General features: G+C 32.6%; 1 protein-coding gene across 1 annotated transcript in view; it reads left to right on the top strand.

Annotated features, from left to right (window-relative positions):
- LOC129230741 (integrator complex subunit 9-like) overlaps nt 1-19508 on the top strand; it is a 133720-nt gene that overhangs the window by 95573 nt on the left and 18639 nt on the right. Inside the window, 5 exon segments of the mRNA XM_054865167.1 lie at nt 1797-1819; nt 1822-1979; nt 6567-6670; nt 7612-7743; nt 8860-8915. Coding sequence (XP_054721142.1) covers nt 1797-1819; nt 1822-1979; nt 6567-6670; nt 7612-7743; nt 8860-8915 — 473 coding nt within the window.

Here is a 19508-nt window from a genome sequence, read left to right as displayed (position 1 = left end):
CCAGGTTCATTTTCATGACAAGAAAATGACCTTGTAGTATGCAAATTTTGAATATCAGTACTAAAACTAGGTTTTTCATCGATTGACTTTGTACTTTTGAGACAGCATTTTTCGTTTTTATTTTTTTAAAATTAGATCTGTGATCGATGAAAGTTGTTTGAGCGTTTTATCATTTTTATGTCATCATTTGTTATTTGCATAGCTTATTTCCTCTTGTTTACTCGTATAGTCATCCCGTTTCAATAAAATGATTGTCTATAAACCTTTGGGAGGCACTTTAATACCAATAATATGCCCAATTTATCAAAAAGCAACCAGCAAAGTTCAAAATTAAACTTTATGTAATGTTATTAATTATAATGACAATCTCCTTCTTAAAACAAAAAGAAAAAAGAAACTAATAATGGAATTCAGTTTAATAAATGTGCACTTATTTGATATTAGGCAGCACAGAAGGCTCCATTAAGTATATCAATTAGATAAATTTGCAAAGTAATAGAATTCACTCTAACATTGAAAGGCAATAAAGTAACAGAAAGTTAAAAGTATTTTTGAAATTAAGTTGACATAGTCAACTGAAGTTAATTTAGCAAAACCACAATAATTTGAATATTAAGAAACGTGGAAAACTAAGAATAATGATCCATCATTTTGCAAAAAAAGCTAAGAGAAAGTAGCTAACATAAAAAATCAAAACTCAATTTAATGGTTACAGAATAAAAGTAAAATTACTGCATTTAACACCAATTCAATAGCAATAATTAAACATTAGAAAATAACAACTTTGTATGAAACATTTTAGGTGTTTGTAAATCTATATTAACAAGATCCACGCTCGGACTTCAAATTGCTAGCCAAATTAGTCAAAGTTTAAGTCTTAGCCAAAGACTAAATTTTAATTATAAATGTTTCTTTAGAAAACTTCGATGTTGTTGTCTTGTGCCAGCTAAGCTGCAATTTGGCATGCGCTGCTTCACTCTTTTAACTGTACCAGAATTTGGTTTGTTATCAGACTTCCACAGTACACACATGCTATAAGGACCCGTTTATAGGGTATGCAACCATTCCCAACGCATTCACACAAGGACAAGAGAGCAAGTGTATTCATGCCCGAGCCGGGATTCGAACCCGGGACCACCTCATGGCAGTCAGACTCCTCGGACCACTAGACAAGGCGGGGGTGGCAGAAAAACTTCTATCAGAAATCAAAGTAATAATAAAATATACATTGCAAGTGCTTACATTTTTAAACCGCAGCATACACTTGATAACAAGACATAAGACATTACGTACCCCCCCCCCCCTTTTTGTGGAAATTTCTGTGAATTTTCCATTTGCCTTCTCTTAATCAAAGTTTATTTCTCCGAATTTACGAGTTTCCATTATGATTACTATTAACATTACTGTTTCAAGGCAACAAAATTTGTAACAATGGGTTTTATATTTAAACATTTAATGGGGAAATTACATAAAATTAATTACCTTAAGATTAAGCAAATCATTTAGTGAAATCTGGGAGTCTCTAAGTGGTTTAGTTGCTGATTTATAAGGAAAGCAGACCTCAGATTTTTTCGCCAAGTATAATAAAAGTGCTTAAAAAATTGAAATAATCTAACATTCGTAAAGATTCTTTTTTTAATAATGATTATTATAGAGTGTAGCACTTCTATATTTCTCCATGAATATTTTTTATATTATTAAATTGTATTTACTTTTTTAAAAAATTAATCATTTTTCTTATATGTTTAATGTTTTTACTAATTATTAAGTTTGAGTAAAAATCCTACTGTTTTTAGCTGTTACTGTCCGGAATGGTGGGAAACGTTTTTACTACCTTGTTATCCATCTGGCGTTGCTTTTGATTTATTTGAATGCTTATCAGTTCATTTGGAATCATCTGGCAGTCTTCAAGTTCCAATGTTTTTCTTGTCACCTGTCGCAGAAAATTCTTTAGCATATTCTAATATTTTGGCTGACTGGTAAGAAATGAAATGTTTTGACAACCTTTTATTTATTTATTTTGATTTCTCTATAATTTAAGAGCTCTAGCTTACAAGGACGCCCATATGCAAAATTTTAAGGGGTGAGGGGCTCAGAATTTTTCCCCATGGTTTAGCAGAATATTTTCCCCATGGAAAATGATTTCAGTAGATTAAAGATATTAAAATATGACATTTTTAATAACTTATTCATTAATGGCTGGAGAAGGAATTTTTATACATTTTTGCAAAGAAAAAACCATTAAAAGCAAGGAAGCTCTCATTTCTAGGGGGGGGGGGGACTTGAGCCCCCTTTTGCCCCCTATATGGCCACCCTTGCTAGCTTATGCAAAAAGAGTTAAGTATAGCAGTTGAAAAAATCATTGTTGTTGGTTAGTTGGTTCTATTGAGTTTATTGGCGCAAGAGCCTGAGTAGGCTATACTGCACCAAACGTTTGTCAAATAGTAGAAAGAAGAGCCAAAAAAGTGATTTTTATCGAGGAGCAAAAGACATAAAACTTCTAGAATTGTGAAAAATTTGCCAAAATAAAAAAATAAACATATAAATGAAGCAATAAATAAATACAGTCAACTCCCGCTACAACGCGATTTGACTTACACGAAAGGGCTATAACGCAAATTTTTCACTAGCAATGAATTTTAGAGCTAACGCGAATTCCTCGTCGACAACACGAATTGTTTGGAAGAAAGTATCGGCTTCATTTATTGGCTACTAAATATTGATTTTGTGAATGTTATTACATCCCTCTAGCATCACTGACAGCGAAAGTTCTTACACCAAACTAGTCTACGCATCGCGTTGTTAGTAAAACAAATAATCACTCAGCATCTTTTTTTTTTTTGCAGTTTAATTATTAAAGTAGATGAAATAGAATGACACCTTAGTGCACTGTTTCATCCAAAGTTTGAAGATTGGAAGGAAAAAAGTTTCTGCCAAAAAAAAAAAGGTTAAGATTAATCATTGATCTGCTTGAACAACTACAAAACGTCAACGGTAGCACGACAATAAATATGAGTGAATCTTCCATATGTACAATTAAAAGTCAAAACATAAAGTTATTCATAAAAGGCTCAGAACTTTGTTTCAATATTGATGCTTGCAGAGTGTGTAAGCAAAGTAGATTTGTATCATCAAAATGGAAACTGCACTTGCACCGTGGATTAATAAGGTCTGGAAGAGAGGCTGTTGCCATAAATGGAAATGTTATACTAAAAGAAAAAAAAAGGCAATCGTATTTCAAAATGTATTAAAAAAGAACAATAATCTGATCATGGAGCATAAATCATTACCATCTTTTTTTTTTTCAACTTATGAATATTATTACTATATTTATTGTAAAGTACTATTATAGTGCAGAATTTTATTATTACTACATACTGGTATGCATGCCGTGTTGTTTTATTTTATGTCTTTCTCTCCCATTGATCATTCATTTTGTATATCTTAAAGTATTTTATGTTAAATAAAATGGCTTTTTTATTTTTTAAAAACAGTAAAAGTTCAGTTCTTTATGTAAGAAACTCTAATGTATAGTTGAGGAATGCTTTAAAGCAGTTTAAGGACTGTTTAGCAGTGTCTAGAAGAATTTGATATGTTTTTTAAAAAAATTGTATACTTACATTTTTCTATAATGCGAAATTTCAACTTGCGCAAGGAGTCTTGGAACGCATCTCTCGCGTAAGTCGGGACTCGATTGTACCTCTGTGCCGAGGAATAACAGGAAATATTCAACATTGTTTAGCACAAATAAACAGATTACAGAATGCACGTGTTTCGGGGTTTCAAGGAACGATCTTTACATCTAGAAGTTCACACCTTGGAATTAAAAAGGGGTTACTTGAAACCCTAAAACATGTGTATTCTGTAATTTGTTTATTTGTGCTTTGGATATTTCCTGTTATACATAAATGAAGTTTTAAATTTTTAATAACGAGCCAAAAGGAATAACCGAGAAACAATTTTGAGCAATATAAAAGATATTTACAACAAAACCAAGACAAGACAAAAACAAGGACATAGGGACAAACACTAAATTAAAGAAATAAAGAAAATCTCCTAAAGGAAGGGAAACAATTTGACCATTTTTGTTGTGAAATCAGAAGAGATTAATTTCTTATGTTCCAAAAAATGAATTTATATTGTGTTTTATTTTTATCTGAAGAATTAATGCATTTTAGTTTGCAAAAATCATGAAATTTCTCTTTAAAAAATTGTATTTCATTCTGAATTTTCAGCAGGATTCTAGAAATTATCAATATTTAGAAACAGTTTCAACTTTTAAAAGCTCTTTGTGTTTCACAAAACAATGCAAAAGCTCTTTATTTCAGTGCAAGTTAAATCCTTTCTTTCTTATTTTGCAGCGGAATAGTTTAAAATGTCTAACTTAACATTTTGAGGCTTTTAACACCCTTTAAATTTCCCAACTATTAACAAAACTTGGTTCTGTTTTGAAGGCCCATCAGTGCAGTAAAAATAATCAGGTTGATGATGCTGAACTACTTTACTCAAACTTAAGTTTAATATATTTTTTCCCATACTTCAAAAGTCAATATGTTTGTATAATAAAATGTTGACTACTAAATAGTATCCGAATGTGCAAGATGATTTCATGTTTTTTAAGTTTCATTGAATTTAAAGATTGTATTGAAACAGCCTACTTGTTCTTCATAAAATCAGTGATGTTCCCATCTGTTTTTCTGAGGGTGCACTCCCAGTAATTCATTATGCACAATATGTGTGTGTGTGTATGCGATCATATATTCGCTGTATGTCTAAAAATTTTTTGAAAGTATGTGGCGTATATGGAAACACCGCTGCATAAAATAGTTTGTGATGCTATATGAAATTTAATGCATACTGCAAATTTATCAACTTGAAAAATATTGAGTAATGTGTTAAATGTAATCTTTAGCAAAATGCAACTTCCAAAGGCTATTTTTTGCATATGCTGTCAAATTTTATGTTAAAGGATCAAAATGTAGTTTGTATAATAACAGGTAATTTTTTTAAAAAAGAAAAAATTATTTTCAGGTGTTTTACATTTTTTACATTCTTACTTCAGCAGAAATATTAGAGATATAAATTTTTTATTGGCAAAATCTATTGCCTATTTCATTCATGATTTCTTTTAATAGTTTTTAAATTTTGATTAGCAAAATTTAATTTTTGAGATTATTTGAATTTCAATCCTTTTCTTGGCTTATTCAAGAGATGAAATTATTGCTCTTATACAGGGTCTGACGTATTGCCCTCCTGTATTTGAAGAGGGCTCTATTTGAGTTGTGGTTGGGATACAATGTTGGAATGGATATTATTTACATATATGAGTATATGTGCCATTTGCAGTAGCAGCAATTGCATGGTGTAATAAACATTGTCATGTGCTGTGAAGGAGCATGTGCAAAATGGTGGTTTTTTTATTATTACTTCAAAAGAATTTCACATTCTGTTCAGTTTGGCCGATATGATCCTGTATTAGATTTTTTAAAACTGTTGTTTAGGTATTAAATTTTAGAGCTACAGATACTGCACTGAAAGAAAAAATTAATACCTGACCATCCTCAGACCATTACAACTTTAAAAAATGTAGCATTTGTGAGAGCATCCATCTCCAAAGTTTTTAGTACTTAAATATGCAGCTGGCCAGCAATCTTCTGATAGTAGAATAAGAAAAATTTTGGAGAGTGATCTTCACAATGTGATTTTTTTTTTCCCTAACCAAACAGAATCATGTTGGCCTAGATGATGTTGGATGGAACTGAATGTGAGACTCTTGTTGAGTATAGTAATAAAAAATATTGTTTCGAATATGCCCCTCCACAACACATGTTGATACCACTTCCACAATCAGAAAAGGAATTTTGGATTAATCAAATGAAATGGCAACACCTTTACATGTTAAGTGTACTCACAAGTGCTTTAAATTAGTGTACACACATTTTAATATGCACATACCATATTTTAACTGAATATGTTTGCTTGCTGAGTAAAAGTAAGTCAAAGTAATTGCTTGACTAGCTTTGCAGGTGGGAATAACGTCTAGACAGAATCATTATTTTCTGGATTGCAGTATATTTCCATTTACTTTTCTTTTTCTTCTTGAACTTCTGAAAGTGACTCATGTAATTGGCAATTTTGACAATAGGAGTTATTATAATTGGAGTTCTACCGTGTTTATTTTGTGCATATTTTAAGAAGGTGCTTTTAAAATGTGATAATTCATTTTTATGTTCTCATAACTGAACCCTGTTCTAGTTCTTTTTTTTTTTGGTTTAAATATTTGATATTCATATTTTCCAATGTTTTGTATGAGAATGAACATAGCTTGTTAAATGTTTTATTTTATATATTTCGTATGTGCACTAGATGTTATTTTTAAAAAGGGCTAAAGGGGGGGGGGGGCATCAAATGGTTTTCTACTTTTTGTCTTTCTTAAGATCTAATGAGTTATGCACATGTGAGCGGAACCATTGCTTTCTCCTTAAACACAAAGTTATTTACTCATTTAGGAATGTGTTTTGTTATTTTAATTCTATTTATTAAGTCAAAAAATTATTTGTTTGTAGGGTAACTCAGAGCAAACAATGCAAAGTTTATACTCCCGAAGAACCATTCCCTCATGCACATCTACTGAAGGGAGGACGTCTGAAAGCATTTAGTAGCTTAAAAGGTATTCCTTGATATATTTTCAATGCTGCATGAGATTTCTCTCATTTGGGCACTGGAAGTTTTATTGTATGGTAGTTATAAAATTTCATTGCAATGTGTCTGTCTGTATGTATTATTATATTTTTTTTAAAAACTTTTTCATATTATGGAATTTTTTTTCGTTTAACTTATTTTCTCTTTTGTTTATGGCTTCTATGAAAGCAATATTTAAATTTTTTTATTTTTTTACATTTTTGTCTTATATTGCACTTAAACTTAGTTATTCGGTTTCTGCTTAGTAAAGCTTGAAAAAGCCAAGTTCCAGCATTATCCTATTTTTAAAATGGAACCCAGAATGCATTTTCTTCAAATATCTTAAAACCTCATTCCTGCAGACACTGCTCTTTACCTTCTCACTGCAGTATTATATCAGGCATTTAGTGTCAAAACCAAGCCGTCAATTTTCAAAAAATAAATAAATAAACGATTCATTCATTTCATAGGACACATCTTGGTAGATACCATCACACTGCAAAGTACATCCAGATAAGTTAGGTCAAAGACTTTTTTTTTTTTTTTGAAAAGCAGCTCAATCTGTAAAAGTTTTCCAGCTCATCTACAAAATGCAAAAGAAGTGGACTGAGCTAGTTTTGATACTGAATGGCTCATAAAATGCTTGGTTTGAGTGTCATTGCCTTGGGCAATTTGTTCTGTTTAAGCAAAACAAAATTCGTTATTTGATTTCAATTTATTAGTAGGAGTCTTCCTTACAACATAAGAGAGAAAAACATGTTTACTATAAATTATTTTAATTATAAAAAAGCTTTCTTTACATTTTCTCAGCTAAGCCAATAACTGAATGAATGGATTAAAAGTTGAATTTCAATATTTCTCTTTTAAATTAACATAGCTTAAGAATTCAGCTCTATATGTCATGACATTTTGTTCATACGTTCTTTCCAGATGAGTCATTTAGTCAAGAGTTTCGAAGTCCTTGTGTTGTGTTCGCTGGGCATCCATCACTAAGATTTGGGGATTGTGTTCATTTCATGGAGCTATGGGGTAGCAATTCAAATAATGTGATCATTTTTACAGGTTTGTATTGTAATAAGTATTATTATTTATTTATTAAAGTAGAGAATCTGCTATCTCCTCAAAAACTTAAGTACGTGATTCTGAGCAATCTATTTTATATCATCAAGATTTTTGCTTTCAAATTAATAAAAAGTTTGAATGTTATTTTTTGTCGTTATCAAAACATTCCTCATTTATGAAAGTGAAATTTACAATTTGGAATATATTTTGAAATTTGCAACTGTTTAGGGGGGAAATTTTATCTATTGACAAAATGCCAACTTTTTGAAATGAAGTTTTCTAGTACTTGGGGGTTTATTTAAGAAATCAGTGGCTTAATTCTTTATGCCAATATTCATTTGCATATATGATTATATGAGGATACATTAACATATGTTGTGATTTTTTTTTGAAAGTGAAAACATGAAATAAAAATATCAGCTTAAGCAAATTGCTCTAAGTTTTATATTTGGATTCGCCTTTTTTCATATTGGGCTTTCAATATAATTTTAATAATAGTTTTTAATTCATGAATAATAATATACTGGAAAAGTATCTTGTTGTACTTAGCACTACACAGTCGACGCTCGTTATATAAGAGTTTTTTTTTCCAAGTATATCTTCTCTTATTATATTGATATTCTAGAAGCTTTCCACTTTCTCGACTTTTTCCAAAAAATATAATTCGTCTATTCTGTGTGGTTTTCATCATTTATTTTTCTTTCATTTTATACCAACCTGTAATTGATTTCAATTGAAATATTTTAAATTTAAAAACATAAAATGTTTATTAGTTTTCAAATGGTTATATAGTCCTCAGGATAACAAATAAAAAAAAAAAGAAAAAGAGATTTAATTTTGGACGTTGGATATTGGAATGAACGATTCAGGTTGGACACTGTATTAGACAATAAAACAACATTGCATCTGTGGAATAGGGAACGGGACTTCCTGTATCGGTCACTATAATGGAAGGGTTGAGTAATAGGGGTCATTCTAAAGAGCGTTGACTGTATTTTGAGAAAGTAAGTTCATCTTGGATGATTTTACCGTAAATTGTTTTCTGACTGAAAAGTTTTCAAATGTAGTATTTACTGAACTTCTGTAATAACAGTGTTGTATTATTTCTCTTTTTAGAACCTGATTTTCCTCATATGGAAGCACTTGCTCCATATCAGCCTCTTGAAATGAAAGTAAGATATATTATTTATTATATTATAAAATGTACTATAATACCGAATAAAATAATCAAATTTTTAAATTTTGAAGCATAATATAAATTGTAAAAAATTTTAATTAGCACATAATAAAAGAAACATCAAAGCAATGAATCGATTGAAAGACTTAATCACTTTTAATTTACCCATGCATGCTCGGCATTTTGTTGTTTTGTTATTTAAAAAACCTTTTTTTAGAATCAAAATTACTGCTGGAATTGCAATCAAGCTTGACTGCTTTACAAATTTACTGTTACAACCAGAGTTCAAGATTGATATACAGTCGACTCCCGCTACAACGCGATCCGACTTGCGCGAAAGGGCTATAACGCGAATTTTTCTCGAGTAACGAATTTTAGAGCTAACACAAATTCCTCATCGACAACACGATTTTTTTTTTTTTAGAAGGAAGTATTGACTCCATTATTGGCTGCTAAATATTGATTTCATGAATATTATTACATCCCTTTGGCATCACTGACAGCAGCGAAAGTTCTCACACCAAACTAGTCTCCGTATCGCATTGTTAGTGCATCAAATAACCACTCAGCATCTTTTATTTATTTATTTATTTTTCATTCTAGTTATTAAAGTTGATGAAATAGAACCATGCCTTAGTGCTCAGTTTCATCCAAAGTTTGAAGATGGGAAGAAAAGAAAAGTTCTTGCCAAAAAAAAAGGTTAAGATTCTCGATATGCTTGTACAAGAGCAAAATGTCGATGGTAGCATGAAAATATGTATGAGTGAATCTTTCATTAATTCAATGGAATTGAATCAATTAAAAGTCAAAACAACAGAACTTAGAGCTTGCTTCAGAACCTAGTTTCAATTATTGAATTGCGAAGTAGTGTCTAAGCAAAGTAAATATGTATTATGAAAATGGAAGCTGCTCTGTGGATTAAAGAGTTCCGGAAGAGAGGCTAATGCCATAAATGGAAACGTTATAAAAGACAAGGCGAAGCAATAGCATTTTAAAATGTAATGAAAAAGAAAGGAGCATAAATCATCATCATCATCATTTTTCAACTCATGAACATTATTACTGCATCTACTGTGCAGAGCACTACTTATAGAGCAGCATTTTATTATTACTACATGCTGTTCGTGCCGTGTTGTTTTATTTTATGTCTTTCCCTCCCATTGATTATTCATTTTGTGCAACTTGAAATATTTTACGTTGAATAAAACGTTTTTTTTTTAAATTTTTTTAAAAATAGTAAAAATTTAGTTCTTTATGTAAGAAACTGTAATGTATAGTTGAGGAGTACTTTAAAGCAGTTTAATGGCTGTTTAACAGTGTCTAAAAGAATTTGGTATGTTTATAAAAAATTGTATACCTACATTTCTCTACAACGCGAAATTTTGACTTACGCGATAGTCTTGGATGGCATCCCTTGCGTAAGTCGGGACTCGACTGTATGTTATTTTGTTGCTGATTATTTTTAATTTTCCTTATAAAGATTTGTTTAGCTTTTAAACAGGTGCAGACGGAATTGTCATACCAGTTATTAAAAAAAATATGTGGATAGAACAATATGCTTCTTGGTGGCTGTGATAACTATAAAAGAATAAGTCTCAACATTTACTAGAGTGATTTAAAGGAGTATTGATAATAAATTACAATTAACTTGCTGAAAACTCAATCTCTACATTTTACATGCATATATATATATATATATATATATATATATATATGAGGGCTGTTTTTTTTTCAACCTCCAATCGTGCCGCTAGACGGCAGGGCGAGCGACATCGGCCAGCAATGTGCGGCAGTCGACTGCGCACCTCTACAACCTCACTCGTTTTCGAGTGTCTGACGCCATTACCAGTTTATCTAGCGACATATAAACATGGCTACCATGATAGAATCTCCCACCAAGTGTGAGTTGTGAAGTGTCATTCGCTTTTTGCAAGCTAAAGGGTTATCCGCAGCAGAAATTCACCGTAGAATGAAATGAATATACTGTGAAAGCTTTATGAGTGACAGTGCAGTGCGTGATTGGTGTAGGAAATTTAAAGATGGACAAAGTGACATTCATGATGAAGGGGGCCAAGGACGAAAGTCGGTCGCAAACAAAGACCTCGTTGATCAAGTTGTCCAAACTAAGAAGCAATTGGAGGTTTTACGAGTACAGACCTATCCGATCAGTTTCCTGCGATTTCAGCCCTATACACTATCGTAACTGACAAGTTAGGCTACAAAAACGCCGTGGAAACCCATCTCAAATCACTGGCGGCAAACTTCTATGAAGAAGGTATTAAGAAGCTTGTACCCAGGTATGAAAAATGCCTCAATTTAAATGGTGATTATGTTGAAAAGTAAACAATAATGTACTTAACTTTTGACAATTAATTTATTTAATTACTCTCACTAGTTTTATTTTTACACCACATTGGAAGTTGATAAAAAAAGAGCCCTCGTATATATATATATATATATATATATATATATATATATATATATATATATATATATATATATATATATATATATATATTAGGGTGCATCAAACGCCCCATCAAATTTTTTTTCGTTTACAAATGCTTTGTCCCTAAGCTATTTTTATTCTACATACAAAATTAATAATTTGTGTGAAATTTTTCACACTTTGAACAATATCTATGTGTGCCACCTGCCAACTGAAAGTTATGAAAACTCGGAAAAATTAAGCAATTTTTTTACATTTGTTTAGTTACTGAAAGAGTTATTTTACTTATTGAAACAAATTTACAGTATATTTCATAATATTACTTTGTTAATTATTAAAGTTTGGCTTGAAAGTTAGTTTTTAATCAATTTTCCTCCTTTTGAGAAGATTTGGGAATTGTTTTCGATCATGCTCAACTACTTGTAATATATTCTGGTAATGATCTTTAGTTTTGGCTGATATTAAAAAATCATTGTTCAGCTTTATTCCTCGCTCAGCACAATCGTTTACTACATTTATTCCTTTCAAATTAGTTTTTGAAGTCTGAAATAAAGTACAATTTGGTCACTGTTTAACATCTTCCACCATGACTTCTGAATCTAACTTCAAAATTAAAAGTAAAAAGCAGGAATCAATGCCAACAAAATCAGACAGTGTTGATGATGAACCAATTTCTGTTGGAAACTTTGGTTTTCCAAATCCCATACCAAATCTGTGTTTTGGATTAGAAAGATTAGTTGGTCTAATGGCTAACATACTGTCAGCAAGAGCACTTTGCTTTATCACTTTATAGTGCTAGAGGTACAGTTTCTTCTGTCAGATACCAAAGGTGATTTTTAAAAGCATTAAGTGCACTTCCAGAAATTTCTGAATTTATAATACTACATTTTATAAGTAATTGAAAGAATTCAAGTCATTCCATGGTGCATCGAAGACAGAAGTGCATGTCATCCACCATGAACTATATACCAAAGTGACGAAATTAACAAAATTTCTAAATTTTAAAACTTGTTAATGTGTAGTTATTGTTCCAGTTGGCAGTTCTCGGATTTGATGTTGAAATAAGCGAATTTTGATTGAATAAATTAATTTTGTCATCCATCGTGCTTTGTGTAAAGCTCCTGGGCGTTTAAAGTCGATTGCAGTTATCTCATTTGGATCGTTTACTAAAAATAAAAGACAAAGTTGAACAAACTCTAAGTAGTCACCTCTTCAAAACACATTTGATTTAGCTGATTTGATAACAATGTTTTTGCACTCGTCAATTAATCTTTTTGCGAACTCACTGAATGAACTGTCATCAAATTTGAATAAATTTATAGGTATATCAGCGTCACTCTTCCACAAACTGTAGTAATGTATAATGTTTGGGAAATCTTTTAAACAGATATGTGTGGTGACTTCGATGCTTCAATTTTTAAATCGTCAAACACATGTGACAACATAATTTCTCCAATGTGGTGACGGCAAGCTGACCACAGGAGAGCTTTACCCAAATGCTCTTGAATAACTACACATGCTGCAATTATATGCCCCGTATTAGAAGCAGTTGTGTCAAACGACATATTAACTGTTGAGTCAGAACAGTTCCATGAATTTAGCAAATTAGTTGTTAATTAGCAATGATATCTCCATTTTTTTGTCTGTTCCTGGTGGATATGCTGGTATACCAAGAAGCTTAACTTCATATTGAATTACCCAATATAACTGCAAACCTTTCTTCTGCAATATTTTGATTTCTTTAAGTTGGTAAGAGTTTAGAATCCCAGTGCAAAGTTGCAAAATCATAACCATTCCATTGATCCTTACAAGCTTTGGCAATGTCTCTGACACTTGATCATCTTGCTCTGTCTGTTGTTGCATATGATGCTGAAGTTTTGGATGAATCACCACCAGCTTCTGCTATTAAAACTTTAGTGTATGAAGCTTACTTGCTGGTGTCATTTTTAAACGTGTTGCTAATGATATAACATCAGGTCGTTTCATAATATCATGTGGAATAAAAGCATATGTACCAGTTCGTATTGTACGATGAAGATTTCTGGTATTATGAGCATTATAAATCTGATCTCTCAGATCTGTCTCATCACTTGCATCGCTATTTTCATCTCTTAATTTCATCAATAATAGCTGAATTAAAACTTGTATTGAAGTTGCTTGTTTCCTTGGCTATTTTTTCATAAAATGCTGCTTTGATATTTCATGCATTTCCCTGACACTTAATTTTTTCATGTAATATTTTATCATGTGAGCCAAAGGTTGCTAGACGATAACTTTTCATAGATTGAAGAAAAGCTTACTCTTCTGAATTTTTTATAAGGCATTCTTCATTTTTAAGCGATAATGAAAATGTTTTAGCTATTTCTTCTTCCACTTTCTTTCCTTCATTAATGGAATTTGTTGTATTTCTTCTTTGAAGAGGAATTGCTTTAATTTTGTAATGTCTTCATGAAGTTTTAGTATTTTCTCACATGATTTACATTCAGTAATCATTGGAATGTTTGCTTTTGCATAGAAATCGGATATTTTTGACAAGACAAGTTTTGCAGACTCCCATTTCGTAAGATTATGATCGGCACCTTTCTCAATATGATACATCAAGCAGGGAAGCACTTGCAAGCTAGTGCTTGAACCCTTAAATTCTGAGTCCTCTTGAGTTATTCCACTTCCAAGTCCAAATACCATTGAAGATTGTCTGGTTTTGACTTTTACCTTTTATACAGATGAACAAAGCTTTCTTTGTGGAGAAAATGTCACTGATTCAACAGCAGCTGATTCACTCATGTTTATTAAAAGTATTCAAAATACGTTACTTTCAAAAATTCATACACCTTATGAATTAAAATAGAATAGATTAACTTGTTTAAGTGGTTTACGACACAGATATGCTTAGAATAACAAGAAAACTTAAAGAACTAGCATTAGTAGTTGTATGGTAGAAGAAAATGGTAGAAAGTTGAAAACGAATAGTGAACCTGAACAGTGAACAGTTACTGAAAATATGGTAACAATTAAAGTTAACACAAGTACAATGTAAATTAAATAATTAAAAAATTATTTCCTAGTATTGCACTTTGAGTCACTTTTGATGTTATAATTGTTCATTTACCTTAAAAAAGAAACTTCTTGCTTGAGGTGGGATACCTAAATTAATTTTGATTTTCATAAAAATTCACAGGAATGCTATCTAGTGGTATGAGAACATTTTTAAATTAGGGACAAAACAATTTTAGACTAGTTGGGCAAATGATGCACCCTAATATATATATATACAGTGCTCGATTTCTAAAAATTGAGGTACCGGAACTCTGTTAAGGGCGGACACACCGGGGGGTCTGAGGGGTATCCATACCCCCCCCCAGCTAAAGGGGGGTCCGGGTGCTCTCGGAAAATTTTCAAAATTTCAGTTTAAAATTACGCATTTTTAGGCTGTTTTTACTTCTCAATCAACAATAGTTTAGTGTTCAAAAAGTAAGGCTTGAAACAAATATTTTGACTAATCAAGTAAGAAGAAATTTCAGTCAGCAACATCAACACTTTAACACAGTCAATCAACAAGTCAAACTGCCAACCACGTAAGAAAGGGAGTATTCGGTTAAAAAGAAAGAAATATTTTATTGAACTCAAACTTTTTAATAAACATAATGAAAAGCAGTAAAACAATACAACATAACTGTTTCAAAAATTGTTCTTAAAATATACTCCAAAACTTCATCATGTTTTCTTCGTATTTGCCTTCTCTTGATCTTTCCTTACTCTTGACAGCTAGCGCCGAGTGGTGTCCAGAAACCAGCCAAGAGTTAACATACTTCTCTGGATCAAACAGTCTAAGAGGAGGTCCATTAATTTTCAAAAACATCAGGCCAGAAACCGTTCTTATGTTGAGTGAAGATCGCAGCGGTGTAATTATTAAGTTCATCTGAGAGAATCCTCTTTCACATTCACTTGATGAAATGGCAACCGAGTCAATTGATTGTTTTACAGGATTGAGGCTTTCTGGTAACTCTCTGGAGTAGATATATTCGCGTAAACCTGTAATTAACTGTCTTTCGTTAAGTTTGAACCTGGAAGCAAGTTTCCTCATTTCATTTTCCCCAAAAGTTATTGGGAGTTTCGTCGGCCAGGTTTTGGTATCCATAACTTCAAGAGTTGTAGCTAACTCAACATCTTTGTCATCAAGTAGTCTCGTTTCAATAGAAGTTTTAAGGGCCTCGTAAAATATTTTGGGGTTCAACGGCTGATTGTCTGATCTCCCTTCTTTTGTGTGGAGAGGAACTCCGAAAAAAGACAAGTTGTTTACTGCTTCTTGAGCCATTGTTGAGTAGGACCCTGGAACTGTTTTTCTTTCTTCAAATAAACCAACTGTGATTAGCAATTTTCTGTTCGCATAGTTCAAATCTGCATTACGATGTTGTAAAGCTTCACTTAGTTCTGAAAGTTCTTGCAAAGCATCTGCCATCAATCCCAGGTCTAGAATGAAATTAGTTTCTGTGATTTTGTTAAGAAGTCCGGAAAAAGTACTTTTATCTTTGCTGTCTCTAGATGGGTCATTTGAAGCTTCTTTAAAGTGTTCGACTAATGCTTCATATGACGTCCAAACAGCTGACACAGATCTAAAACTAGATGCCACCCAACGGGTGCTCAAGACTCTTCCAATTTTTAACATTTCTGTATCCAAAAGAGTTGCACAGCTTCGAAGTTCCCTGCTGTTCTTTGGTGAAGCATGATAGACAACATAGAGTTTGTCAATAAAAGATTTAAACCTATTAACTTCTGAAACAGATTTAATAACGTCTGACACTGACAGCTCAAGTCTATGGTTTGCACAGTGCCAAACAATAACAGAAGGAAATTTCTCACGAAATAATGTTGCAACGCCTTTGTTCTTACCGATCATAGTAGCAGCACCATCACAAGTTAAGCTTGTTAAATTATTACTTAAAAATACGTCAGATGGTCCATTAGACCGAAGACAGTTCATCAAAGAGTCAAAAACAGCTCTAGCAGTAACGCCATCTAGTTCTATTAGATCCAAAAAGACGTTAGTGGAGCCACTCATACCGGTTTTAGGCAAAGAACACCGAACGTATACTATTAAACTTGACTTATTACTTAAGGACGTGGATTCATCAATTATCAAACCAAGTTTTGTATCATTCTTAATGACTTCATCTACAAAGGTTTTCTTCATTTCCTTACTGATATGCAAAGCAATTTTAGCACAGGCTTTGTCTGAGTGTAAAATGCGACCCATGTTAATCCCATTTAATTCTTGCAAATCAACTTCCGTTTCAAAATTGTTAAAAGACTGATTTTCTTTAACAACCTTGTACGCCGTTCGGAAAATTTTCCCCGTTATTTCTTTTTCATGAGAGTTCTGTCTCAAAATAGTTTTCTCCAGTTTTCCGTCTTTACTTTCGATTAGGATTTCAGCAGCTGCCTTATGACCAGCACTCTCTTTGTGGTCAAAAATCTTTTTCCTTAAAGACGTTTGCTTTTTCTGTTTAGTGTCACCATAACTGTCTATTTCAACATTTGCCCATTCTTTTGAAATTTTCATACCTGTTTTTTTCTTAACAGATAAGATCCCTACTTCTTTACAAGTACTGCATCCTAACTTTCCATTTTTAATTAACAACCAGTCATATTTTTCGCAAAAATCAGTTTTTTGAAAATTAGTCCAACAATCTGGCAAGGCATTGTCGTTACACTCAACCTTTTGTCCTTGTTCTTTAGAGTGATGTTCGTCAGAATCTGAACTGGTTACCTTTTCAGTGCTAGTTGACAGTTGTAAGGTCGTTGAAGATGGTTGCGTGAGGTTGTCTTCACAATCAATGGTTCGCTTAAGTCTCTTAGTATCACCCGAGGGTAAAAAAAAATCGGTTAACTTTTTGTTCATCTTATTTCACAACAATCACACTCGCATACATTGATAAACTTCAACACAACTAACCTAAGTAACGTAACAGAGATAAATAAAAGACGACCGTGTGTGCAAGTGGGTAGCGCGTAGTAGAGTACAGTACAGGACAACACGGACTCCTGACTACGGGACTACGACTGAGCAACTGAGCATCTAGTGATGAACGAAATGGGGAATAGACGCCAGACGGACGAGTCTATCTCTAACCTGGAGGGGAGGAAGCTATACTGCACGTGCGCCGCGGCGGATGAGTCTACTCACTGACAAAGAATTTTAACTGTTTTCAAATAATTTAGTTTTTTTACAGAGAGAGGTTCCGGAACGCCGTTCCGCCGCGTTCCGCCTGAAATCGAGCACTGTATATATATATATATATGTAAGAACCGCCGCTCGGTTCTTATTACGAATCTTGTTGCAGTGTTGTGCCGTGATAATCCACCACGTAGGAAGAGGACAAAGCTACATTCACAAATCACATCTTTATTTTTACATGGAATATAGCAGCAGGAACTTCTCTTAACTAACTCCCTGTTTAGTTGTGCCACGATTTTTGTATAGGGAATATCATTAAGAGATTACAGATAATTATCCCTCGATCATGTGATCTCACGTGATCTGTATAGGAGGAGCAGATTGCAATAACGAAATATTATTGGGCTTTGCACCGCAGACAGAGGCTGGCTTAAGTCTGGAGGGAAAAAAGTGTCTGGTAGGTACTTTAAGGGAAAACGCATCTGAGCCTGGAACATAGCCATATATGGTATGAGAAGCATTTAAGTGAACAGAACTTAATATGGAAAAGGCCTAGGAAAGGATTTTTCATATTACATCCCCCCTCCCCAAAAGAATATGACAGGACTGAATAGGGGGAAAAAATGAAGACTGGAAATTATCTGCAACCTCTTTCCTTTTTTTTTTCTTCAATCTGAAATGTTATAACATTATACACATTACATATACAATAACACTACAGTTACTAATAAAAACACAGTACAATTATAATGACATTGTAGTTTGAGGTAAACTATGTAACACTCAATAATTTTTGTAAGTTCTCTTTTATTATTTTTGCTTTTAACAATTCTCGAATTTGATTGTCAATTTCTTCCTGTTGTTTAGGGGACGTTTTATATGCCCTTAATGTCACCGGTAAGTCGGATGTTAACCTTACCGTTGTGGTTCAATTCTAATAGTTCCAAAATCATACTTATGTATCGAAAATATATCGTCATAATTTTGAAGCATTTCCTTCAGATCCGCATTTTCTCCGTTTTCCGATTCTCCGTTGATTGACTGACGTGAGCGTAAGCCTCCACCCCCGCAATCCAACACGGAAACCTTAGAAAAATGAAGAGAATCATTTTTTTCGCTTCTCCAAATTTTCTTTTCTTCTCCTTCTTGATTACTGGTGCTATTAATTGCCTTTTTTATGCTATTTTCAGTTCGATTTTCCTTAAAACATTTTTTCTTTTTAGTTTTGTTAACTTTTTTTCTACGCTTACTTTTCTTTAATTTAGTATTTTCATTTCCAGGATCATTATTTTCACTGTCCTTAACCTTGATTTCAGGCAAAATGCGCAAAGACAAATCATTTAGCGCGGACTCAGAAAAAGTGATCAGTTTTTTCCGATCCTGCATAACGACCCGTCTCATACAGTCAATGACTAAATGAAATCGAATGCAACTCTTTAAACCTAATATGGCATATGGTAAATCGGTGTCTAGAGTAAAAAATTCCACCGGTCTAACGATATTACCAACTTTAAGGTGGAGCGTACATGTTCGGTTAAGTGTCAGAATTCCCTGGGTTTGCTTAACATTCACGATTGTTTTTTCTTCAATCGAGACATTTAACGTTTTTGCAATCACACTAGGAATAATGTTTAAGGTTGATCCTGTATCTAATTTAAATAAATCTTTTGTAATAAACTCGAGTTTCTTTTATTTTTAGTGTACACTTCACTATATAATTTATTTTCATTATATAATTTCTTTTCACTTTTGTAGATTATTTCGCCTTCTATATACCCGGGAACTAGTAATTGTCATGCTTCATTTGAATTTTCCTCTCCTTCCCTAAATTGTTTATCCTTATTCGGGGACTCTAGTAATGGTTCAACCGTCGAGGTATTTGGTTTATTTATGCAGGTTTGTCCCCAATGATATGCGTTAATAATTCCTTGTTGTGCGCAGAATTTACAAGGATTAGGAGGTAG

This window comes from Uloborus diversus, chromosome 9, assembly GCF_026930045.1.
Source record: "Uloborus diversus isolate 005 chromosome 9, Udiv.v.3.1, whole genome shotgun sequence".
NCBI lineage: Eukaryota > Metazoa > Arthropoda > Arachnida > Araneae > Uloboridae > Uloborus > Uloborus diversus.
This window is presented reverse-complemented; position numbering and strand designations above follow the sequence as displayed.